Source organism: Oryzias latipes, chromosome 22 (assembly GCF_053564925.1).
Source record: "Oryzias latipes strain Hd-rR chromosome 22, Olatipes_Hd-rR_3.1".
Lineage (NCBI taxonomy): Eukaryota > Metazoa > Chordata > Actinopteri > Beloniformes > Adrianichthyidae > Oryzias > Oryzias latipes.
Genome location: NC_136258.1, coordinates 13,043,857 through 13,067,404, shown reverse-complemented (window position 1 = coordinate 13,067,404; position 23,548 = coordinate 13,043,857). Strand labels below are relative to the sequence as shown.

The 23,548-nt window shown below is 40.8% G+C and overlaps 1 protein-coding gene across 5 annotated transcripts in view; it reads right to left on the bottom strand.

Annotated features, from left to right (window-relative positions):
• Positions 1-22,925, bottom strand: part of fndc5a (fibronectin type III domain containing 5a) — a 39,226-nt gene extending 16,301 nt beyond the window's left edge. For 2 of the 5 annotated variants that reach the window (XM_078941393.1, XM_078941392.1), the window contains exons 1-2: positions 22,720-22,925; positions 297-412 (exon numbers count right to left, since the gene is read on the bottom strand). In XM_078941393.1, coding sequence (XP_078797519.1) covers positions 297-412; positions 22,720-22,855 — 252 coding nt within the window. In that variant the 5' untranslated portion in view covers positions 22,856-22,925. Of the gene's footprint in view, positions 1-296; positions 413-21,769; positions 22,466-22,719 lie in introns of those variants that run through there. The other 3 variants (XM_023951768.2, XM_023951769.2, XM_020713847.3) reach the window with 3 other exon arrangements.
• Positions 22,926-23,548: the final 623 nt, after the last annotated feature.

The following is a 23,548-nucleotide window of genomic DNA, read 5'->3' as shown; positions in this document are numbered from 1 at the left end:
AGGTTGTCACCTAAAAGCATGTTGCTGAGGGCGGTGTGAACGTAACTTTAGATGCTCTAAATTTTAACAACTTTGTGCACACAGCATTGGTGCAAAATTTATAATCTAGAGGTGCAAATGTTCTCAACATCAATCAAAGTTGTGGTCCATAAAGTTTTAATGCATTATCCAACAGATCACATGAAAAATACCTCAATATGCAGGAAAAAAACAACAAATTTATGTTTTTTTTTTATTCAGTAAACGCTGAACATGTATGTTAGAGGATTTAGCCTTTGGTGCTGAGTGCATCTCACCTGCTGTGTGATGGCAAAGCCAATGACAGGGTCTCCCTCCGGGATGTCCCATGACACCACAGCAAAGTTTGCTTTCACCTCTTTGATGGTCACATTGACGGGCGGCGACAGGCTGTCTGCAAACACACAGAAACAAAAGCGTTTTGTTCCCACTCTCGTGTAAATCGAAGGTTACAGCCTCAAGCTCTACATCCCAGAACCATTTTACAAGCTTGAAATATATGAGAACGAGTCCTTGGGGAACGGATATAGTTATACCTGCACTAGCTTGGCGGCTCGCTAGAAATAATACCTAAACTTTACACAAACCCCTTTTAATACCAGAAAGCATTTTTCTCCATGAAAGAAACTTTAAGGTCCATAGTTTGGGATTTTAGATTCCTCCGAATCCAAAAGTTTAGGAATAATTTTTACTGGTCCAAAAAGAGCGACTAGTGAAGTCTGGAATGAGTCCCAAAAGAATTTCTTCAAAGTGATTTTCATTATTGATGGGCTTCAGCCAAAAACTGTAAATTCATTAAGACATTTTAAATTAAAATCCTTAATTAGATGAGTAATTAATCTAATTTTGTGCTGCTCACTCTCTCCACAGCAGTACCATCAATGATCAGTGGCAGGTGTTGAGTGTGGCCCCTCTGAAAGTTGACAACAATCTCCTTTGTCTTGTCGACATTTAGCAGGAGGTTATTGTCTCTGCACCATTTTGTCAGCAGATCCACCTCTTCCCTGTAGTTGGTCTCATCGCCCTTGGTGATGAGACCCACCAGGGTTGTGTCGTCTGCAAATTTCACAAGGTGGTTGGTGCTGTGGGTTGTTGTGCAGTCATGTGTCAGCAGGGTGAAGAGCAGCGGACTAAGCACACAGCCTTGGGGTGCCCCGGTGTTGAGAATGATTGTGTTTGAGGTGTTGTTGCAGGCTCGTACTGTTTGTGGTCTTTGGCTGAGGAAGTCCAGTAGCCAGTTGCAGATGGGGGTGTTAACACCCAGCTTGTCCAGTTTGCAAATGAGTTGCTGTGGTATTATTGTGTTAAATGCGGAGCTGAAGTCTATGAACAGCATTCTCACATATGCGTCCTTTTTGTCTAAGTGGGTGAGAGCTGGATGGAGAGCAGAACAAATGGCGTCCTCTGTCGATCGTTTGGGTCGGTATGCAAACTGGAAGGGGTCCAGGGTGGGGGGAAGAGTGGACTTGATGTGTGACATGACTAGCCTTTCAAAGCACTTCATGATGATGGGCGTTAGTGCTATGGGGCGGTAGTCATTGAAGCAGGATGGTGATGGTTTCTTTGGCACAGGGATGATAGTTGTAGCCTTGAAGCATGATGGGACGATGGCTTGCTCCAAGGACATGTTAAAGATGTCTGTGAAGACATCCTTAAGCTCTTCTGCGCATTCCTTCAGCACACGGCCTGGGATATTGTCTGGACCCGCTGCTTTCCGTGGGTTGATGGTGGAGAGTGTCCTCTTCACGCTGGTAGTTGTCAGGTGCAGAGTTTGATCCTGGGGGGAGGGGGGCGTTTTCTGTGGGTGTGTGCTGTTTAGTCCTTCAAAGCGTGAAAAGAAGCTGTTCAGGTTGTTGAGAAGGGGGGTATTGTTCTCACAGCTCTGCGGTGCAGGTTTGTAGTCTGTGATGGCCTGGATGCCCTGCCACAGGCTCCGTGCATCTCTGCTGTCGTTGAAGTTGGAAGAGACTTTTTGCATATAGTCCCTTTTTGCTTTCCTGATGCCCCGGGACAGGTTGGCTCTTGCTGTTCTTAGGCCAGCTTCATCCCCTGCTCTGAAGGCATTGTCTCTGGCTCTCAGTAGCCCTTTGACTTCCCCTGTCAGCCAGGGCTTCTGGTTGGCTCGAATGATGATGCTTTTTGTGTGTGTCACATCATCGATGCACTTTGTGATGTAGGAGGTTACTGTGTCTGTGTACTCCTCGATGTCTGTCAGGTTGTTGTAGGTGGCAGTTTGTTTAAACATGTCCCAGTCTGTTGTTGCAAAGCAGTCCTGAAGGGCAGAGGATGCTCCCTCTGGCCACACTCTTATTTTCTTCAAGACTGGTTTGGCAAGTTTCACCCTTTGTCTGTATGCAGGCGTTAGCATAACACTGAGGTGGTCTGATGTTCCGATGTGGGGGAGGGGGGTTGCTCTGTAAGCTTTTTTGTGAGGAGTGTAAACAAGGTCCAGTATGTTGTTTCCTCTTGTTGGAAAGTGCACATGCTGATGAAATTTTGGAAGGACTGTTTTGAGATCAGCGTGGTTGAAGTCTCCGGCAAGAATGATGAAGCCATCTGGATGTGCTGTTTGTTGTTCACCAATGGCCTGGAGGGGGGGGTTCACATCACATCAGTGAGGACCTCTCCTGGACCGCCCACACCACATCATTGGCAAAGAAAGGACAACAACGTCTCTACTTCCTGCGGAAACTAAAAAGATCAGGTGCTTCACCAGCCATCATGACCACATTCTACAGAGGAACCATCGAGAGCATCCTCTCCAGCTGCATCACTGTGTGGGGGGGCAGCTGTACACACAGCAACAGGAAAGCCCTGCAGCGCATAGTCAACACAGCCAGGAGAATCATTGGAACACCACTCCTCTCCCTGCAGGACTTATACATCACCCGCCTCACCCGAAAAACACTAACAATAATCAAGGATGCACACCACCCTGCACACAACCTGTTCAGCCTTCTGCCCTCAGGGAGGAGGTACAGGAGCCTCTGCTCCCGGACCACTAGACTCAGAAACAGTTTCACACACCAGGCCATCAGGATGCTAAACACCCTCTCCCCTCTCCACCTACCCACCACCCATATCCCCCCATGAACAGTGCTCAAACGAACCCCCCCCCCCCCCCCCCCCGCTGCCTTGAGACACTGCCTTAAGTGCACTCGCACTTTTATGGCAAATTGCCTATGTTGTATATTGTAAATTGTATCTTTTTCTTTCTTTTTACTTATTTATTTTATTCTAAACGTATACTTTGTTTTTATTTTTCTTCTACTGAACAGACACGAAAGAGTAAGAAACGGATTTTCGATTCATTGTATGTGATGCACATGTGAAGAATTGACAATAAAGTTGACTTTGACTTTGACTTTTGACTAATTGTTAGCCATAAGATTCGAAATACATTTTAACCGTATATACCCATTTATATTATGTTTGATCCACACATTTCCGAGACCCCTTTATCTGCAGCATGATCCAAACTTTACCTAAAAAGCTGCTGTAAAGAACTGAGTCATGTTTTTTGCCCTGTAGTGCATCATCTTTCCACTAGGGGCAGTAGAAGGTCTTTTCTTGCTCATTTCAAAATGGCTCCTTCCATAAAATCTTAAAAACACTTTTGGCAGGAAAGGTTTTGCTAATTTTCCAACCTGTATGACAGAATATTGTTATTTTCATAAAGTTATTATTATTGTCATTGTTATTTTTTAATGACTCCTTTTTTAATTGAAGGAATGCAAAATATTTTTGCATCGTAAAAAAAACATTTTAGTGAGCAAAAACTTACCAAATTACCCAATTTTTCATAATTGATGCCATCTGTAGCCTATCTCAAAGAAATGTGATATTGCAGTTTTTTGGTGGATTTCCTCAACTGAGTTAAAAAGCTCAAATTTGAAAAGAAATTCAGTGCAAAAGTTAAACTAATACTTAAGCTGCAGAAATAAACATGATGCTTTTTTTTATTTCCCACCATTAAGCCCCATTAGAGTCACATTTGCTTCCTGCAACTTCCAGGGTCTGAGCTCCAACATGCGGGAAAACGAACTTGACAAAAACATGTCTTTTAAACCATCATGTGTGTAGTTGTGCGTGCTTTTCAGCCTAATTAAAGCTCAAACATGCCCTCTCTTTGATCTGAAAGAGATGGAAAGGATTTGCTCTCTGTAAAAAGTTTAGACGCCATGTGGCTTTAAGGGCCTTGATCACGGCGATGCTGCATGGGTAGATCGAGACGGTCCCACACATCTGATGGTGAAGCTGTGCAGGTCAGAAGGTGAAAGCAGTTGAAAAAAAGTGCAGTTGAATAACTTTCATGAAAACATTTTAACTCGTTAAAACAATTGGGACAGGTTAAGAGCTGGAAAAAGCAGGAGAACTCTGAGCTGGAAGGATGCGGAGAAGTTCACAACGATTAGAGGAGGCGGTCTCTCAGAATGAGGCCAAAGACCTTTGGGAGGACTTTAATCTAATTAAAACAATCAGACAGCGCTGACGAGCTATCGAACGGCTCCACGCTCACTCCTGGACAAGCATCATGGCCTACAGGACAAAGCAGCACAGACTCTGCTGTCAGAGCAGGCTCCTGTCTCTCTCAGCCCACAGCTGACGCTTTGATGAATGACTTAAGTAACAGCAGATGACAGGACCTGCCACATCTCTTCATCAGATTTGGGGGGGGGGGGGGGGGGGGGGTCTGTGGTGTTTGGAGCTGGTTTGCTTTTGTTTACTACCTTCTGTTCACCTGTTAATTTTGCCAGACAGACACGAGAGGCTGTGGAGCCTAAAGAGGTTGCAGGTAAAAGCTCATTTCTCAGTTTGCTTCATTACTGGGAGAAGTACATTAGTTTCAGTGTACGGCTCTGACACGGACCAACACTCGTGTTCTGCAAAGGGAAACCAGAACGAAAACAGTCTCACTTTCTGCTTGATGAATTTTGCAAACTGAATAAATTTGGTGTTTAAAGCTGCTTTTGCAGATCAACTAATCATTTCCCTAATGCATTAATTAACAGATCGATCCAGTCAGTTTTACATATTACCTTGAGAGAGCTCTTGCAAGTAAACGATCAAAACAATCTGACTGTGAGGATTCTGTGCTTGGGTTTTCAGATTTTTGTCATGTTCTGTTTTCCGTTCAGTCACACCAGGTTAAGGTCTTGATGTAGTTAATCAGCTTCAGTCTGGTTTTCAGTTTTACCTTGTCATGTCATCTCTTCTGTTCTGCTTTGTCAGACTTTTTTGTTGTTCCCATGGTTTTGTCATGTTTTGGTTTTTGTCACCACACCTGGTCTCCTGCATTTTGGGTCCTTCACCACCAGTTCCTGACACTGACATAATCTATGCTCCCCCTTCAAAATAATTAATCTTTATTAAAAGAGCAAAAAAAAAAAAAAAACACTAAGAGACAAGATGTTAAGGAACTAAAAAAAAAACAAGAGTGCACACACAGACCCATTCCAGTCATCTTTAGATCTATTTTCAAAGTGTTCCCAGTGGTCTTTTAATTATGATTGTGCCATTTTTTTGCCCTAATCCAAAATCTGTTGTTTTCTAGGACATAGTTTCTGCAAAGCGGCAGAAATTGTCGTCTGGGTTGTGGGTGGTACATTTGGCATGGAGCAGCTCTGCCCCCCTTGTTGCTGAGAGATCTCTGTTCACGCACTCTCCCACTGGCTTACAGCCCCTCATACCCCCCAACCTAACATAAGCGGTGCAACAAAAATGGCGAGCAACATTGGAGCAATCCAGCCGTGCAGTTTTGATCCAGATTCCAGCTCAGACAAGGAAAAATAAAAAACATACATGGATCTATTTGTCTGCAAGTGGATGCCTCAGAATGGAGCAGGGAGCTTGTGGCCTGCCCAGCGCATTTTCTACGTCACAAATATGCTCTTTTTCAAACTGTATTTTTTTTTGTTTTTGCTCCTGATTTACAAGGATTTGAATAAAGAAATACTCAGAAATTCAATTTTAGGCTTAATTTTCTTTTACATAAGTCCTCTATCATCAGAAAATGCCAGAAGAACATGTTAAAAACACTGTTTTGACAGGGTCTTTAAAGGCGTCACTGCAAAAGTGAAGACAGTTCAAACCGCACAGGTCTCTTTGGAGGCCCAAATGACCCAAAAAATCCAATCATAAAGTTCTTTTAATAAGCGATGATGGTATATGACATAAAATCTACACAAGACAACCAAGTGTATGTAAAAGCAAACTTTTCATTTTCACAGTTTTCATTTGAATATTAGGGTGAAAGTTAACCCCTTCATGCTCTATGTTGCTAATTCACAATGTAAAATAAAATCCAGGACTCCACTTATATTAGCATCACCTTGAACAGAAAAAACATTGAAGAACATTTTTTATGTGATCAGAAATAAAGTCAGGGGTGAAGGGGTTAAGTTATCATAAAATTAAACTATTGGTTGTTTTTTTTGTATTGAGGATGTGGCAAAAGTCTGCTCCAGCTTTACTACCTCTTGTGAGGGCTTCATTAATGCTTGTTTGAGTGATTTTCTTTCACTTCTGAGCTCCACACCACCCACTGCTTCCACTTCCTCTTATCATTTATTCATGGAGGGTTTGGTTCAAGCGATGGAACAAATGCAGTTCCAACGATTGCCCTGTATTTTTTACATTCTAATCTGCTTGACTTGACCAAACTAACACTTTACGGCCTTTTTATGGGAACTAATCCATTTCTATCCTAAAAAACTGGAATTCTCTGAGTTTTCTGCATGATGGTATTTCCTGTGAACGGGTTTGTTTTTTGGTTTAAAGCTAAAGTTTTGGGATGTTTCCCAGCAGCAGACAGAAGTCCCAGAGCAAATATTTGCTTTGTTTTTTTTATTTCATTAATGTAACCTTGGACACAATGCTCCAAAAATCAACAACAGAGTTTATTCTGAAATTCTGGAGCTGCCCTGTCATCATTCCCCCCCCCCCCCTTCTTAACCGCTTTCACTGCTGTTTTCTGCTGGTTAAACGCCAACTTCAAATGAATAATTCATGCATCCGTGCAGGTAGACTATATTATTACGAGTTATAGGAGGGATATTGCAGAGGTGAGGGTGCAGCTCTTAAAACGCAAATGTCCTTGTTGGTTCTCCTTAGTTTGCTATAAAGCAACATAACAAAAAGCTCTTGGAACGTCCTCCTGGTTCAGCTGCTTCACTTTATCATTGTCTGTCCTCTGCATGGCGGTGTCACACTGCAGGACAAAGAGCGAGGACGCAGGCTGTGACCGTGGTCTTTAAATATCCACATGACGCCAGAGTCAGCTCTAATGAAACACCAGACAGATGTCTTCATAAACTCTCAGAGGAACACACTCTACCTGAGACATGAGGGTGACTTTGGGCGGACGTAGCATGACGGATGTTCCTGTGTTGTTTTCTTTTTCTTAAGTGTGTGTGTGTGTTTGTTATCTTACAGTTGACAAAAGTGACGGTGAGAAGCCTGTCCCACAGAAAGTGTGTGGAGCGTGACAGCGTCATAATGTCCTCCTTTAATTAGAGATCTCAGGGAGACAGAGGACGTGTGAGTGTGAACATGTGGACACTGGAGGGGAGAACATCTGACAACGTGGACTTTATGAGCACATGGAGAACGGTGGCTTATTTTGTAGAAGCTCTCCTAATGTCTCAGTCGACCTGACGCTACGTTCACACTGTCCTCGCCAAATCCTGTTCAAGCAACCACTTCCAATGAAGAATCTGCGTAGCTTTGCAAATTTTTAAGACTGTTTTCAAGCACTACATGCAAAACACACAGCCATTGAACATGTGTTAAGCAAGGTTGAACTTCGACCAATCAGGGACTCGGATTTGGTAGTGAAGTATGGATGGTGTTGTCTTTAATCACAGAAGTACCAACTGTTTGAAAACTAGAGCTGTGAAATAAAAAGCCTGGAGAGAGATTCAACAGATTTGCACCACTTCAACATTTCGCACCAAAGCTCTTCCAACTGAATGTGGTGGAGATGCGCTAGTTAACAGTAGAAAAAGAAGAAAAAAGAAGCCCATCCCTGCTTGTCCAAGTGTGAACACCATGGGCTAAACACATGTTCAGGAATGTGAGTTTAGTGTGTTTGTGAATGTGTGACACATGCCCGGTGTGAACGTAGGACCCCCAACACTGAAAACACAATTTTCATTGGAGTGGGTCTTTTATTTTTCAGCAAACATGTATATTTCTTTAAGTATAGAATATCACAATTTTCTTTTTTATAATTTTCCCAAGTTTTTCTGTAATTTTAAGCTTTTTTGCATTTCAATAAAGTATGTTATCATTTACTGGATTTATGTAGCATTTTTCTTTAAATCTCGTGATCCTTCAAAGAAGATGTTGAAAACCTTCATATTTTACGTTTTTTCTTTTTAAAGTCAAAATCCTATTTTATTCAAATACTTAATAGAAAAGACATTTTGTTGATTTAGATGGTATTTCTTCCCGTGTTGGATAAATCTATTAACTGATGATTTTATGACAATCAATAAAGTTTTATTTACCGAAGCAGTAACTGCTTTTTCAGGCGTTTTAATTGATTGTGGAGCCTCAGGATACCTGCAATATTTTGCATTCTGGTCCCACTTCCATTTTATTGATAGTTATAATAATTTCACATGGAAAACAATTCACTGTGAAACAGCAATTTCATAAAAAGTCAGATGCAGGTTGTTATTTTCATCCTGGTAAATCTAACCAATCCCGTCAGCTCTGTGAATGCTGTTCCAGAGCTCAGGTCTGTGGCTTTTATCTGACATTAGTGAGACATTATTAGCTGCCTGATCAAAGGCACGTTTTGATATCTGAGCTCACGCAGGCTTGTCTTTGCTCTGAATCATGTTCTGTGCGTATCTAACAGAGGATTCTACCGGTCCAAGACATGTTTCTGACAGAGTGCAGGCTGGCACAGTGTCACACTGTCATCCTCTGGTCCACTTGAACTCAACTGAATTATTATGCACATTAGTAACGCCATCACTTAGCCATCCATTATCCAAACACCTGCTGTGCAAACGATTTTCGGTTACATTTGCATTAAGCAGACGCTTTCATTTAAAGCGACTTACAAACAAGAAAAATTAGCGAACGTGTAAAAAAATGATCTCAGCTGCAAGAGAGGTCGAAAAGTGCAGTTCATTCAGGTACATAGGAAGCTATGGAGGAGGTGAGTTGTTTTGTGTGGAAAGCCTGTGAAAACAACCCGTGTGACCTGAAACTGTGATTCACTGTGCATGAGTTCATACCGCATCCAGACCTCTGAGCCGGTTCAGCCTCGGCTGTGCATTAAAGTGAAAACATCACGTTCTGCCCTCATCTGGCATTTCAAAAGACGAGCGCAGGCCTCCAGCGTTTGTTCTCCTCTTTAATTCATTTGAAGACTAACAAGGGCAAAAAGTAAATGATCGGTGAGCATGAAAGCTGTGGTGCGCAGCTGGTGGGAACATAAAAATGTGTTTGAAGAAACTCTTCTGTCGTGGGGTAAATTAAAACTTTGCCGGTGTGCTTGAACCTGCAGGGGAATTAGCAGCTAGAGTAATTAGTGGTAACGGCAGCAGTCTGGGCTTTGCAGCTCCACCACCCGACACGTGACAGTGTGAGCTGCTGAATCCATCCCATATTGTGCCATGATAGAGCAGTATGGATGCTTTCATGATCTGCTGCAAATGACGGAGGAGACAGCTCAGATCACAGCAGCACCTGGTTAATATCTGACATTAGTTTAATAACCCAGAGCCATGTTGCTTACTTCATAAGCAACTCACCCACAGGCAATGGCCTTCCTAAAGAAGTGGGTGTGGCTGCACACATGAAACTAAACTGCCCCCCTCCCAACACACTAATTCAAATAAACGTACAAAAATGTAGAATATTATACAACACTGCTAAAATGCAAATAAACACAGTGAGTCAATTACTTAAGGAATATTGGCAATTTAACTGCATTTTCAGCCTCCACCAGTAGGTGGTGACAATTAGTCCAAAAGTCTTCTGAACATTCAGAGAAAAAAAAGAGAAAAAAAAGAAAAAGTGCAACATGGAAGTGAGCTTGTCTTTCTCCATCACACCAGTCGTTTGTTTGATTCAAAAATGATTTTTTTTTTAATTTTCAAAAAAATACTCACAGAGAACACGAGAACATGTCGGCTGAGTTTTCTTCAGCTGACTGAACTGAATCCATTATTCCTGATTTGTTTTTACCAGAAGTCAGTAAAGATCAAATTCTGCTTTTCTTTTTATTGTTTTTTATTTGTGTGTGTGAAGATTTTTGATTTTAGTTTTTAAGTTGAAAAATGTTTTTAATGTGCAAAGCACTCTATTACATGAAAAGTGCCTTATTAATGAAACTTGATTTGATTTCTAAAAAAAGAAAAAGGTAAATATGTAAAACCTGTAAAAAAAAGTTAAAATACCTTCTTACAACTTTGTTTTTTCCTTTGTCACTGTATGACTTAATATCTGAAATAGGTTTGATACGTTTAGTCATTTTGTCAATTTTCCAAATCTCTTTTGGAGTCACGGGGTTGCTGGAGCCTATCCCAGTCACTGGTAGGTGAAGGCGGCGTACACCTTGGATGGTCGCCAGTCCATTAACTCAACAGAATCGCACTAAGGGACTATTCAGACTGGGTTTATGAGGCTTAACGGAAAATTTAGTTTAACAATTTAAGCCAAGATTGAGTTCAAAAACTTTGTTCTGGATTTATATTTAGTGCAGTTAGTCTGCTGTCACACATAAGCTACTGGTCCTGCAATGAATTAAACACAAACATCTCACACTTTTGTTCCCACAAAAAGTCATTTTACACTAAAATTTTAGTCTCAACGCTTCACACATGCTAGTTTTTATCTTTATCCTCTTTACATTCCCTTGTTTCCTTTGTACCTACGCGTCGTTTCCAGGCATTCCCAGCAAAAGTAAACCGCAGAAAAGCTGTAAACCTTTTCAGCACGACCTGCCCAATCAAATCAATTCTAGTGTGAAAGCACCTCCAAGCCGACTCTTTTCTATTCCACTGCTTCAAATGTCACACATCTGTGGACTTCCTCGTCCCCCCGTCACTCCCCTTGTTTTAAGCCTCCGCCCAACTCCTCAGAGAAGAGATTTAGATCCTTTTCGTTTTGCGGTACTTCTTTATTTTTCTCTTTCGCTCCGAAAGCCTGGTTCCAAACCTCCTCCTCACACATCCGCCTGTTTTCTCTTTACGTCTGTCTGCGTCTTGCTGTTTCCCTCCGCTGTGCTGAGGGTTTTTGGCAGCTCCTCCTATTGTGTAAAGCCTGTAACCGACAGTTATTGAGAAGCGAGCTGAAGCCAGAGGACGGTGGGTGAAAAGAGAAAACCTGTCTAGTTTTGAATTCGGTGTGAAATTTGGATTTTAGCTGCCTGTTGGTGTCTTTTGGAAGCTGCGAGGCGTTCTCTGTGGTCCAGCCTGCTTCTGTACACAGCAGCTAAGTGCCGTCAAATAATCACACCTGAGGGCCCATTCATCCATTTGTAGAGAAATGAGTTATTTACTCTTGGGAAATGAATTTTCCAACCCTGCCGGCCAGAAGTGCACTGAAGTGGAGAGGGTGGGGCTGCGAAACAGCATCGTTCCATTAGATGGAATACATTTTTTCTTTCTCACACACACACACACACACACACACACACACACACACACCCGTTTCTTTAATTAAATGTCAAAAAATAGGGTATGAAAATCAATTCAGCATCGTGTACGAAGAGAATGCAAGCCGGCTAATTCAAAAAGGCGGCAGAGCGGCGTGAGGCAGATTTGACAAACCCGTAGCTAATGAAATCTGCTCTGAAATCAGACTCAGACCAGCCAGGGCACCAATATGAGATCGGAGCTGATAATTCTACCGGAGCTCACAGCTTGATATGAGGTTATGAATATGATATTAGCACTTCATAACACGCTTTCGCTGTCTTTCACTTCACACCCAGGGTAACTTCCCTCTCTGTGGAGTTCCTCCAGTCGGGCAGATGACTTGACAGAGAACAGGACTGGTGTGACAGGCAGGTGGGGATAGAGGGACATGAATAATATGATACTTTTATCATTTTCACTCTGACTTGCCCTTTCATGGCTCTGACATTACTTCTTCATGGGCTTACCAATTTTTGCCTGCTATTTCTCTGCATGTATGCTCCCTTTGAGTCTTCTTTTTAAAGAGAACATTTCCTTTGTACTCCAGATTTTAGCAGAGAAAGAAAGTCTCCCTTTCTTTCTTTTTTGTCCTGGACACGACTTGTCTAAGCAGATGGGTGTGCGTCATTGTGAATGGGTATTTGTGTGAGTCCAAACGCCTGGGGGCCCACCTGTGCAACACGCTGCTCGAATGCAAAGTACGCCATCTGGGGCGCCACACATCACACCATCAACCAGAGCCATGAAAACATGTGCTTTGATGCTCTGCTGAGCTGCTGAGGAGAACTGTCAGAGGAGGAATCCTTGGTCTACTCTGAAATACTTTAATATTTATCCAAAGGGAATTTTTTTTGGAGATGCAGCTATGATGAAAATTCAGAACAAATACAAATGCGTTAACTGAACAAAAACCACTCATTTTTTGGAGTGATCGGTCTAAGGGACGCCACAATTCCGTCTTTAAAACCGAACCGTTTTTTACACAATTGAACGGAATCATGTGAAAAGTGAATATTTGCATCCGTACTGAATAGGGACGTTTACAATGAAAGTGTCAAACATGTGTATGGCTAACTAAAGTTTTTATTTTTGTTATAAGTTTTACTTAACAAATAAAAAAAACCTTTTTTCCTGAATTTAAAGTTTTTCTAGTTTCAAAAAAAAAAAAAATTAATTCAGGATTTTTTTTTGCAGCTAGCAGGTGTGTTTATAACACTTGAGTGTGTGTGTGGACAGGCCCCGCCCTTTGAGATTTGTATTACATCTGAACCTCAGCGTAATGATAAACATCCAGTAGCTTGTTGCTTTATGCTGCTTCATGGTTTTACCCCCCCCCCCCCTCCTATGATCACCCTCCTACCCCCCCCAACATCCCTCTCTCTTCTTCCCTTCTTTCCTTTTCAGTCCGGTCCAACGCAAAACATTTTCAAATATGATTAAAATGAATAAAGTTTGGCCTCGATTACAAAAGGGGTTTATTCAGTCATACCTCTGGTTTGTCTGAAGTTTAATAACCCCTGTTGTTAAAATAAAACATGTCCAACACAATAGGCCTTCAGCTCTCATCTGTCTGCCCAGCTGTTGGACAGGACAAGTTAAAAATAAATAAAAAAATAAATAAATGAAAAAAAAAATGTTGTTGTCGTTTCTTAAAACATAAATCATCTATCAAACCAAAATAAAACCGCGACACAAAAATCAAGGTTTGAAACGAGTCGCTAAAAAAGGGAATCATTGGAAAGTTTTTTTTTTTCATTTTATGCTGCACATACATGTATTAATATTAACATTTCCAATACAGTTCAAATTCTATAGAGTTTATGACTTTATTTTGATCCAACAGGAACCTAAACAGCTTTAGGTGTAGCTGAGAGTTATTCTTGACCTGAATCCACCTTTGAAAACCAGTGAAGCTCCGCATCTGTGGATGGAACTGCTTTGCTTTAAAAACTCCTAATCTGCATTTGGTCAACAAAAAGAAAGTGGACGTTTGGAAGATCAAGCCACAAAGGTTCTGTAGAGGCAGTCAGATATCTAAAATGAATGTGAAAGATGGGTCGTGGTTGTTCTTATCTGGGGTCAGTGGCTGTTTGCGCCAACATTTTGTGTTGGTGGTGGACGCCATTGCAGCTTTTAAGGAGATTTCAGTATAAGCTAAAATGTATGACAAGAGGAAATACAATGCAAAAATTAAAAAAAACCCGCAAAGAATCATGGGAGAAAAAAAGGACAACAGAGACCATGAATCTAAATACTACAGCTGGGTTCTATGCCAAATTCCTGAAGTGATTCACAATATCATCCAATATTGATTCTTTTTTTTATTCATGATAAAAAAAAAAAAATTTAAATAATAAAAACTCTTCACAAACTTAAATACAATAAGAGCTTTCATTTAAAGAAATTAATTCTTACATAACAAACTAATAATAATTTAAATAAAAATTTAATCTTAAATATGAAATTTTTATTTTTATTTTAACTTTTATTTTCAGCTCCACCACAAATTAACTGAAAATAAATTATTTTTGCCATGATGCATTGAAGCATTCATAAACACCTTTTCTTAAAAAAGCCAAACTTTCAGGTTTTTGTGTCTGCCAGAATAGTGTTTCAGAACAATCTTTTTTTTCCAAGACAGTTTTACATCAATTTATATAGGGTTTGATTTTTTTTCAATTTTTAAACTAAGTTTAGTTTTCTGGAACAGGCTTTTTTCCCCTCTATGTTTTAAGTGGGAATCTACTGAGCCCGTGTCCTGACATGGAAAAATTAAAATGTATCTTGTTCCCACGAACTAATATTCCGTTCCCACGAGATAATATTCTGTTCCCGCGAAATACTGTTTCGTTCCGTCGAAATGACAAAAGTGTGCAAATGAAATAATAAATTTGTGTGAACGAAATAATTATTCACGTCATAAGTCCTTCATAAACACGGATTTGCTCTCCGTCCTGCTGCAAAAGCAGCTTTCAGTGGTAATGTGGTAATGTGGTAAGTGGTAATTTTGGAATGTATGTGTGTATATTGTGTATATAGGTGTTTCTACTTATTCCATAGTCTTTTTCTTTTATATACTGCTCTCTGTTCCTGTACTGCTGCCGCAATAAGGAAATTTCCCCATCGTGGGACTAATAAAAAAATATCTTATCTTATCTTATCTTATCTTAACTTCCGTGTCTCTGTGACCCACATTCGTTCAATAAAGGAAAAAGAAAAACAACAATGATCAATTTAGTATTGTCTCAATGAACATAAGAAATATATCATAAGATTTAGGATGCACAAGCTTGCTGCTTCGCCAACCATAGCGATTCACCGGACATGGCTCCGCCGCGGAGCTCTTTTGCTTGTCATGCCGGCATTCAGACAGCTGACTGGCCGTATACCGGCCAGTTAGGTGCAGTATGGGATATTATAGTTTAGGGTTGAATAGGAATAATAATATTCAGGACTTTTCTTTTATTAACATACTCTTTAGCAGTCACTTCACATCCGAATGCTAGTAGGCTACATGCTACGTAGCATATCATAGCATCATAGCACGTAGCATGTCCCATTGTCTCTGAACGCATCACAGTTATAGGACCACGGTGATTGGTCGAGATGCATGATGGGATATGTGTGATGCATGATGGGATACGTAGCATGTAGCCTTTGGATGTTAAGTGACTGCTAACGAGTATGTAAATAAAAGACAAGTCCCGAATATTATTATAATGTTTTTATTTTTCCCCTCTTGAACGAATGTGGGTCACAGAGACACGGAAGTAGCGGCAGAAAGCGGCTTTTGCGGCAGGACGGAGATCATACCGGGATGTGAATGAACCCAGACATGAAAATGTGATAACCGATGCTTTTTAAAATAAATACATTTGTGAAGGTGTCTGCTGTCAATCCAAATATTGCACACATCCGTGTTTATGAATGCTTTATGACGTGAATAACCGGTTAATGATGGGCTAGGTAGCATGTAGCCTGCCGGCCTTATATGTAAAGCGACTGCTAAAGAGTATGTTAAAAAAAGACAAGTCCTGAATATTATTATTCCTATCCGACCATAAACTACAATATCAGCTGGCTGTCTGTCTACCGGCCAGTCAGCTGTCCGAATGCCAGCATGACAAGCAAAAGAGCTCCGCGGCGGAGCTAGGAGCTATGTCCGGTGAATCATATGGCGAAGCAGCAAGCCTAGGTGTCCTAAATCTTATCTTTTTCTTATATATTCATCGAGACAATAATAAATTGATCATTCTTGTTTTTCTTTTTCCTTTCTTGAACGAATGAATGTGGGTCACAGAGACACGGGAGTTACTGCTGAAAGCGGCTTTTACAGCAGGACAAAAAGCAAATCCATGTTTATGAATGACTTATGACGTGAATAATTATTTCGTTAGCACAAATTAATCATTTCAAGGGAATGAAATAGTATTTCGTGGGAACGGAATATTAATTCGCGGGAACAGAATATTATTTCGTGAGATCAAGATATTAATTTGTGGGAACAAGATATTAATTTGTGGGAACGAGATATATTTTATTTTTTCCATGTCAGGACACTGGCTCCGTAGGAATCACTGAGAAGCAGAGATTTAATCAAAAAAAGGGATGCCATAAAATGAGCGGGGCCACATAAGGTGAACTCACAGAGTGACAGATTCCACATTATAGAACCATCAGATGTTGGAGTAGATCAGCAGAATGACAAAGCAAAACAGAATCTAACAAAAATGAACCGATTTGGTAACTTGTGTCATGTGGAATCAAAAAATAAACTTCAAATAAAAGCATTCTTCCTAGCAAAGAGATTAAGAGATCTTTGATCACACCAACTTTTGTACATCTTAGCATAAATGTCTTTTTAACCCTTGTGCTATCTTAGATGACCCACCCTTACATTGACGTGTTCTCCCTACCATGACAAAGGTGGATAAAGGTGGAAAGATTTCATGTAATCCATGGACACCAGTAAAGATCACAAATCATTGAAGAAAAAAGGTTCAGAGCACCGTCTAGTGGGTCTAGATGACCCAACTCCCAATGTCAAAGTGCCTAGGATAGCACAAGGGTTACAGACATTTAAAAAGCCTATTCATTTTTATCATCACACCAGATTCCCTACATGATGAATCTTTTCTGTTTTTCTCTAAATGTGAGGATTTTTGGCATCATGAGAAATCCAGCTAGACATGGAACCTTTTGGAATCGAAATGACAGACGAGATGATGTGGTATTTTTAAAAACAGAGAGGGGAGTGGGGGGATGTTTAAGCCGTTCACTCGCCCTGGATGGCAGCTGAGATGCTCCTCCACCTGCTGTTACTCAGACCTGGACAGCAGAAGAAGCACTGCGTCACAGAGCTGTCACCGCCACCTCTTTCTCCCACGGACCCTATGTCCACACCATGCCAGCAATCTGTCCTCTAATCTGCGTTTCACTCCCACTTTCACCAAAAAACACAAGCGGATGAGAGGAGAGTGTGGAAGAGGAATGAGGTTTCTTTTGTGTTCTGTTTGGTCCTAATCCCTGTTTTACCCCCAGATCAGAATCCTTTTGCACATCTGAGCTTTTGCTTTGAAACGCAGGGCCATCGCTCTCTTCATCTGCTGCTTGCTAAGCCACTGGTGAGCTCTCAAACAACTCAAAAAGGCTTTATGAAACCAAGGAGGGAGTAACACGGTGCCGAAGGAAAGAGCAGCAGCGCCCATACTGACACTCGACTGTTCTTGTGTGGAAATGGCTTCTTATCGCTCCTCCTTCTGACAGGCCGGGAAGATTAGGAAATGGAAAAATAAAAAAGGAGAGTACCTCTGCTGTTCTCAGACAAAAATGCAGGTTTTGGCCGTAGAAGAAAACACAGAAAAACCCTGACTACAATAATTCTGTTTACCAGTCCAAGTCTCTCAGTAAGACTTAAAGAAGACCTGAAAAGTCCTAAAAAACGAATGGGAAATGAATATGTAACTAAATGTACAAACCACAGAGCACTGGACATGACATTCATAAAAAACACAATAAATTGTTCCCTCAAATTAATAATTTGATCAGATTAGATTTATTGTAGTCATTTTCACAAGTTCAACTAAATTTAAAATGTTCAGTGATTAGTGCCTCATTCATTCGGTCTCTAAAAAATATACATTATATTAAATATAATTTATACTTAGACTTTAAAGAAAAAGTAAAGTACAAGAATAAAATTCACACTAAATAGTCATACCACATAACACAGTCATAAAATAAATAATTTGTAATCATAAATGAGTGTTTTGTGCACAGCATTTCACATTTAGCATTTTATTAGCAATTTGGGCACAAAATGGCATTTTATGAACATAAATTAGTATTTTGTGGACACTAATCAATCAATTCCCATCACTCATTTGACCCCATAAATTATATCCACAAAACAATCATTTGTTTGCAAAAGATGCTAATCTTTGCCTACAAAAATATAATTTGTACCCAAAACATACCAAATTGTACCCACAAAGTACAGATTTGTGCAAAATAAGCTGATTCTTGCACACAAAATGCTCAATTGCACCCACAAAGTACAAATTTTTACCCACAAAATACTAAATTGTACCCACAAATATACAAATTTGTGCTCACAAAAAGCTAATCTGTGCCCACAATATGTTAAACTGTGCCCAAAAAATACAAATTTGTTGCCAAAATACTAAATTGTGCCTACAAACTGTTAACTCTTTGCCCCCAAAATACAAATTTGTGCATAATAGAGTTATTTGCTAATCTGTGTCCACAAAATATTAAAATGTGTCAAAAAATTCTAATTTGTGCCAACAAAATGCTAAATTTGTGCACAATTGAGTTCATTTGTGACCACAAAATACTAATATGAGGCCACAAATTCGCATTTTGAGGGATTATTTTTAATGTCATTTCCATGGCACCATAACAAAGAGTTTCAGACAGTTGAACTCCATTTTCCTCCATTTTAAAACACCTTTCCCGTGGAAACAGTGATGATTCAGTTCCCCAGTAAAGAGTCTGCCTCAGATAGCCAGCAGGTCTAAAGGGTTCATGCACGAACTCAACCAGAACCTCATTAAGAGAACCACAAAAAAAACTTTTCTCTTGAGCGTGACTATGCAACCTGCACATCCGGCGCCTCTGGAAATGGATTGCGTGTCTGCTCAGCAGCGGTCGCTCATCTATATATTAAGCAGTTTGACCTGAAGGCTGTCTGGAATCACTGACATCTGGACCCAGAGATAGTTTTATTCTTCAAGTGAACACGCCAGAAACCCCTTCAACACTTTGTGTAATTTGTATTGGAGCGTTGAAGAAACATTTGTTTTCTTTTTCTCTCTGACTAATTGGACTTTTGCTCTTTCAGGGTGTGCAGAACTTCCCAGCAAACATAAATCTTTTATTGCCTCCTGCAGACAATAGGTGCCTAACAACTGACAGATAATTTGAACTCCACTCATAGAGGATGCATCACCTGACAGGTGTCTGCCAAAAAGGCTAAATACCCTCAGACTTCTCCTTCTTTACCTCGTAATTACAAAAAGACTCACTAAATCTGAATTTCTTCCTCTTCACATCAGCGCTCACATCGTCAATCGCTTCATCCGTTTTCTTCGCTTCACAATCTTCAAACTCACAACTGTTAAGGAGCGGCAAAATTGCCCTTCAGGATTTATGGCCTCATCAAGATGAACTTCTTACAGAGCTGTTAAACACTCTGAATTGAAACATTATCTTCCCCTCCCCAAGATCAGGCGTCGTTTATGAGTCCCCATAAACACAGAGACAGTAAAGACGTCACTATTGTGTACATTCACGCTGCCACTCCGCCTCATCGGTTTGGCCTGATTTTACACCAACGGGAAAATAAAGCTGGAAGGCAAAAATCAAGCGTCCAGGTTGTTATCTCTGTCATAAGATCTGTCATCCGTCCTGACATTTGACCTTGGATGGACCTCGGGATGGAAAATGTAATTTAGTTGTGTTTTTAAACTTGTCATTTTGCGTAACGGTGCCTAACCTTTTAGTTTAGAGGCTTGACCACATGAACCAAGCACATACATTTGTGTTGTCAGAGTTCTGTAATCATACTGTAGCTTTGATCATTTTTTTCTATTCATCATTTTTCTGATCATATATAATAATAACCAATAAGAAGTATTTGTAAAAGGATGTAATAAGGTGAATTTTCTTCACATACAAAATCATTTCGGCACCTTTAAAGACAGCTGTTTGAATTACAGTCCTTGAAAGTTGAAAAACTTTATTTAAATCTAGTTTTGACATCAATTAAGAGAATAAAAACTGTTTATCTGTGTGTGTGGGTGAATTTTATTCTTTGGAAATGTACATATTTTGGCTGCATAAGAGTTTTCCATTATTTGGCTGTTTATTTTCACCACAATGTTAGTTTTAACACTACTCATTGAGCAAACAGAATATATAACCTGGACGAGACTAGTGAAAATATTTAAATGCTCAATATAAATGCCCCTGATTCATTTTATGATTATGATATTTCCTGTCAAACATCCATTCAGAATTCATATTCTTACTTGATAAATGTGCTGCTGAGACAGACTATTTGCACATATCTGTACCAAATAATCGTCTACATGTAAATTAAAAACAAAATGCCATTCACAATACTATCATGTATTTTTAACAACTAATGACTTTTTTCTGCATTTTGTAAAAATATCCTTATGACTGTTTTTAAACTGTCATGTTCAAATTTTAGAGATTTATTTCTGATTGACTTCTTAAACATTTTGTGTCTTTTTTTAAAATGTATTTCCCATTCTGGCTATGCTGGGTGTATTTCTTTTTGCTCCCAGTCAGGTTAGCTTGATCTTTTCTTTATTTCTTATCGTTTTCCTGCTTTAGTCTTTGTTATGGCACATCTAGTATTTCATAGGGCTGAGCCTCCGGAGAGCCCCCGCTCAAAAACAGGCAGACAAATAATCAAACAGTGATGATTACAGGATAAGGGATGGAGCAGGATCTACATAATAACAACCTCCACTGAATGATTTATATGGAGACGATGAGGGGCTTGAATTGAAACCCAAACATTTCTGTTTGGACTCCTGTAATTATGCTAGATGCCTAATAGACTTTTTAATCAAAGTAGTGTCATTACATGATGATAATGTGTGGGTTTTAAATGTCACTAATAATCAAAACTATCTGTTACCATAGGAACATTAAAGAGAGACTGACAGGATCATAAGAGGCACTTAAATTACCAGCTGTTATTATAATAGAGCTTGTGACATTAAATGCTTTACAATATCTCTAAGAGATTGTTTTCTTTTTTGGGGTAAGAAAGGCCAGACACAGAGAGGGTGCAATTAAATGATGTGTGTCAATAAGCGTCCTGCATGTGTGGGAGCAGCAGCTTCCATCCTGAGTGGAAAAGGCTGTGAAGTGGGACCCAGAGGTGCATGCGCTTCATCCGTATGTGTAGCTGGGGCTCTGAAAAGGCATGTTTTATGGATGTCCTCATACAGTACATGCCGGAGAAGAAGCACTCAGGCAGGAGCAGCACGCGTCAGTGGCGTTTCCATGGATCTGGCATGAGAGAGGGCTGCTGTCACTCCTCTGCAGGCTAATTATGTGTTTCCTGTGTCCAGAAGCAGTTCATTAGAGCCACGCTTTGACTAAAAATGACTAATGATGAGCACCAACGCATTCCACACTGACAATCCTGCTCAACAATGATCTGTGGGATGCAGTCACTCAAAAATCTGGCTGAAAGGAGACAAAAAAGGTCAGTTTGGCTTACATCAAAAACACATGTGCACATGCACATATAGTAGTGTGCCACAGGTCAGTTCATCCTCACAGTGATCCACCTGTGTGGTCATTCTCTCTCCCACCATCATTGTCTGGGAGTCTCAGTCCAGTTGTCTATATATTAGCGGTATTTTTGCACACACAAAAAAAAAAAACACACCAGGAATCGCAAATGTGAAGCTGATATCTTCACGTGCCGATGCAACCCGTGCACGCACGCTGTTAAGCCGTTCTTACTCGGGTCATAAACGGGGCTCACGTTCATCCCCCGCGAGGCTCATAAAAGGAAAACTTACCCGCCGTGACTCGAGAGACGCCGAGGCAGCCGAGGACGAGCAGCACAAATCTCTCCATGTTTCTAACGCTCGGACGATGTGCGGTCCCATTTACTCAGGCCGTGGGAGCTGTGAGAACCGCCGAACTGCTGTGCTGACTGGGGTTACATTCGGCTCATATGCGTAATCGTCTCGTCTTGGCAAAAACAAACAAACAAACAAAAAAAACAACCTCCGGCTGCTTTTCAGCACCCGGGACAGCGCCTCCGCCTCTCATTCAACAGCGACGTCCTCCTCCGGAACCACTAACGACCAGCGTCAGCATCATCCGCGTCGACTGCTCCAGTCCTGCGGCGCTCACATGCGTCGTCGGTGCTCCAAATGTGCTCGGAACCCTCCCCGATCCGCTGCCGGTGATGCTGAGCAGCTGCAGCCTGACGGAAACGTGCTGGCTTTGTTTATGAGCGTCTATGCCTCTCATCCACTCACTTCTCCAGCCCTGAAAGCGCGGCGACAACGATCAACCAACAAATTAGAGCTATTTTTTGTTCTTTTTAGGATTTTATGCAGCAGCCAATGAAAAAGAAGCGTTTCAAAAACAAGACTTTTCTAAATTTTCTGCAGTCATCCACTTCCCACTTTTTTCTATCTCCCAGCAATCAAGGTTTCATGAATTCATCCAGGCCTGCTGCAGAGCGGGACCAGCTCAGCTGATCTGCGCGCCCACTTGCTGATCCGGCTCTGAGAATTACCGCTGCCCACTCAGCTATTAAATATGCATGCGCTGTCCCACGCAAAACAGGACGCGCGTGCTTTCATGCACTTTCCCCACTTCAGAAACAAACACGTCCCTCTTGAATTTACCGCTGACTTGACCTCTCCCAATACCCCCAATTTCACTCATCTGGCTTTTGTCTCCAAAAGCGCGCGGAGGAAACGGCGCACACGTTGGCGGAGTTTGCGCACGGTACCTTTCGGTGTTCCTGCAGCGAGCCGCGGGCTCCAGGCTCTGCGGGAAGCAGTCTGGTTGTCCCGGGTCAGGCAACAGACTCTGTTTGCTGGGTGCGTCACCGTGAGTGTGTCCCCCCGCTGTGCTTTTGGATTCATAGCCCGCCGCCGCTCACAAGCTTCAGGTAGTGGAGGGGTCTATTGTGATCCCCCACCCTTCTTCCTCTCATGCTTCCCTTGAGCGGCGGGTGTGAAAGTGAGAATGATGACAAAGACAAACCAACATGATGGTGACCCATAATGCTTATACTTTAGGGGATTTCACCTTTAAAAGGAAAAATACTTTGATGACAGTAAAAAGAAAGTCTTAGAAGGTTAGAAATAAGAACCATTCAGTTTAAAACGGAAAACTTTTCCAAAAAGGAATTCCTCACACACAGTAGCCATAGTTGAAGTGTTTGTTTTATCCATTTATTAAGCTTCTTTAAGACAGAAACATTCATTGGTGTCATTTTTTATTATTTTATTAATGAAATAATTTATTTAATTAATTGTGCATTTGAAGTTTGATGATCAATAATTACAGGATTAACATGCTCATATATAGCATGAAAAAGTGGTAAAAGGTATATATTTTACTTAATCAGAGTATTATTCATTGCTTTAAAGACCCACTCCAATGAAATTTGTGTTTTTGGTGTTCAACATGTTCTTGTGGCATTTCTCGTATGACAAAGAAACATAAACATAAGAAAGTTAAGCTTAAACTGCATTTCTGAGTGTTTCTTTGTTCAATGAAGATGGAGAAAAAACAATGGGCTGGGCACAAGCTCCCTACTCCTCTCCATCTGA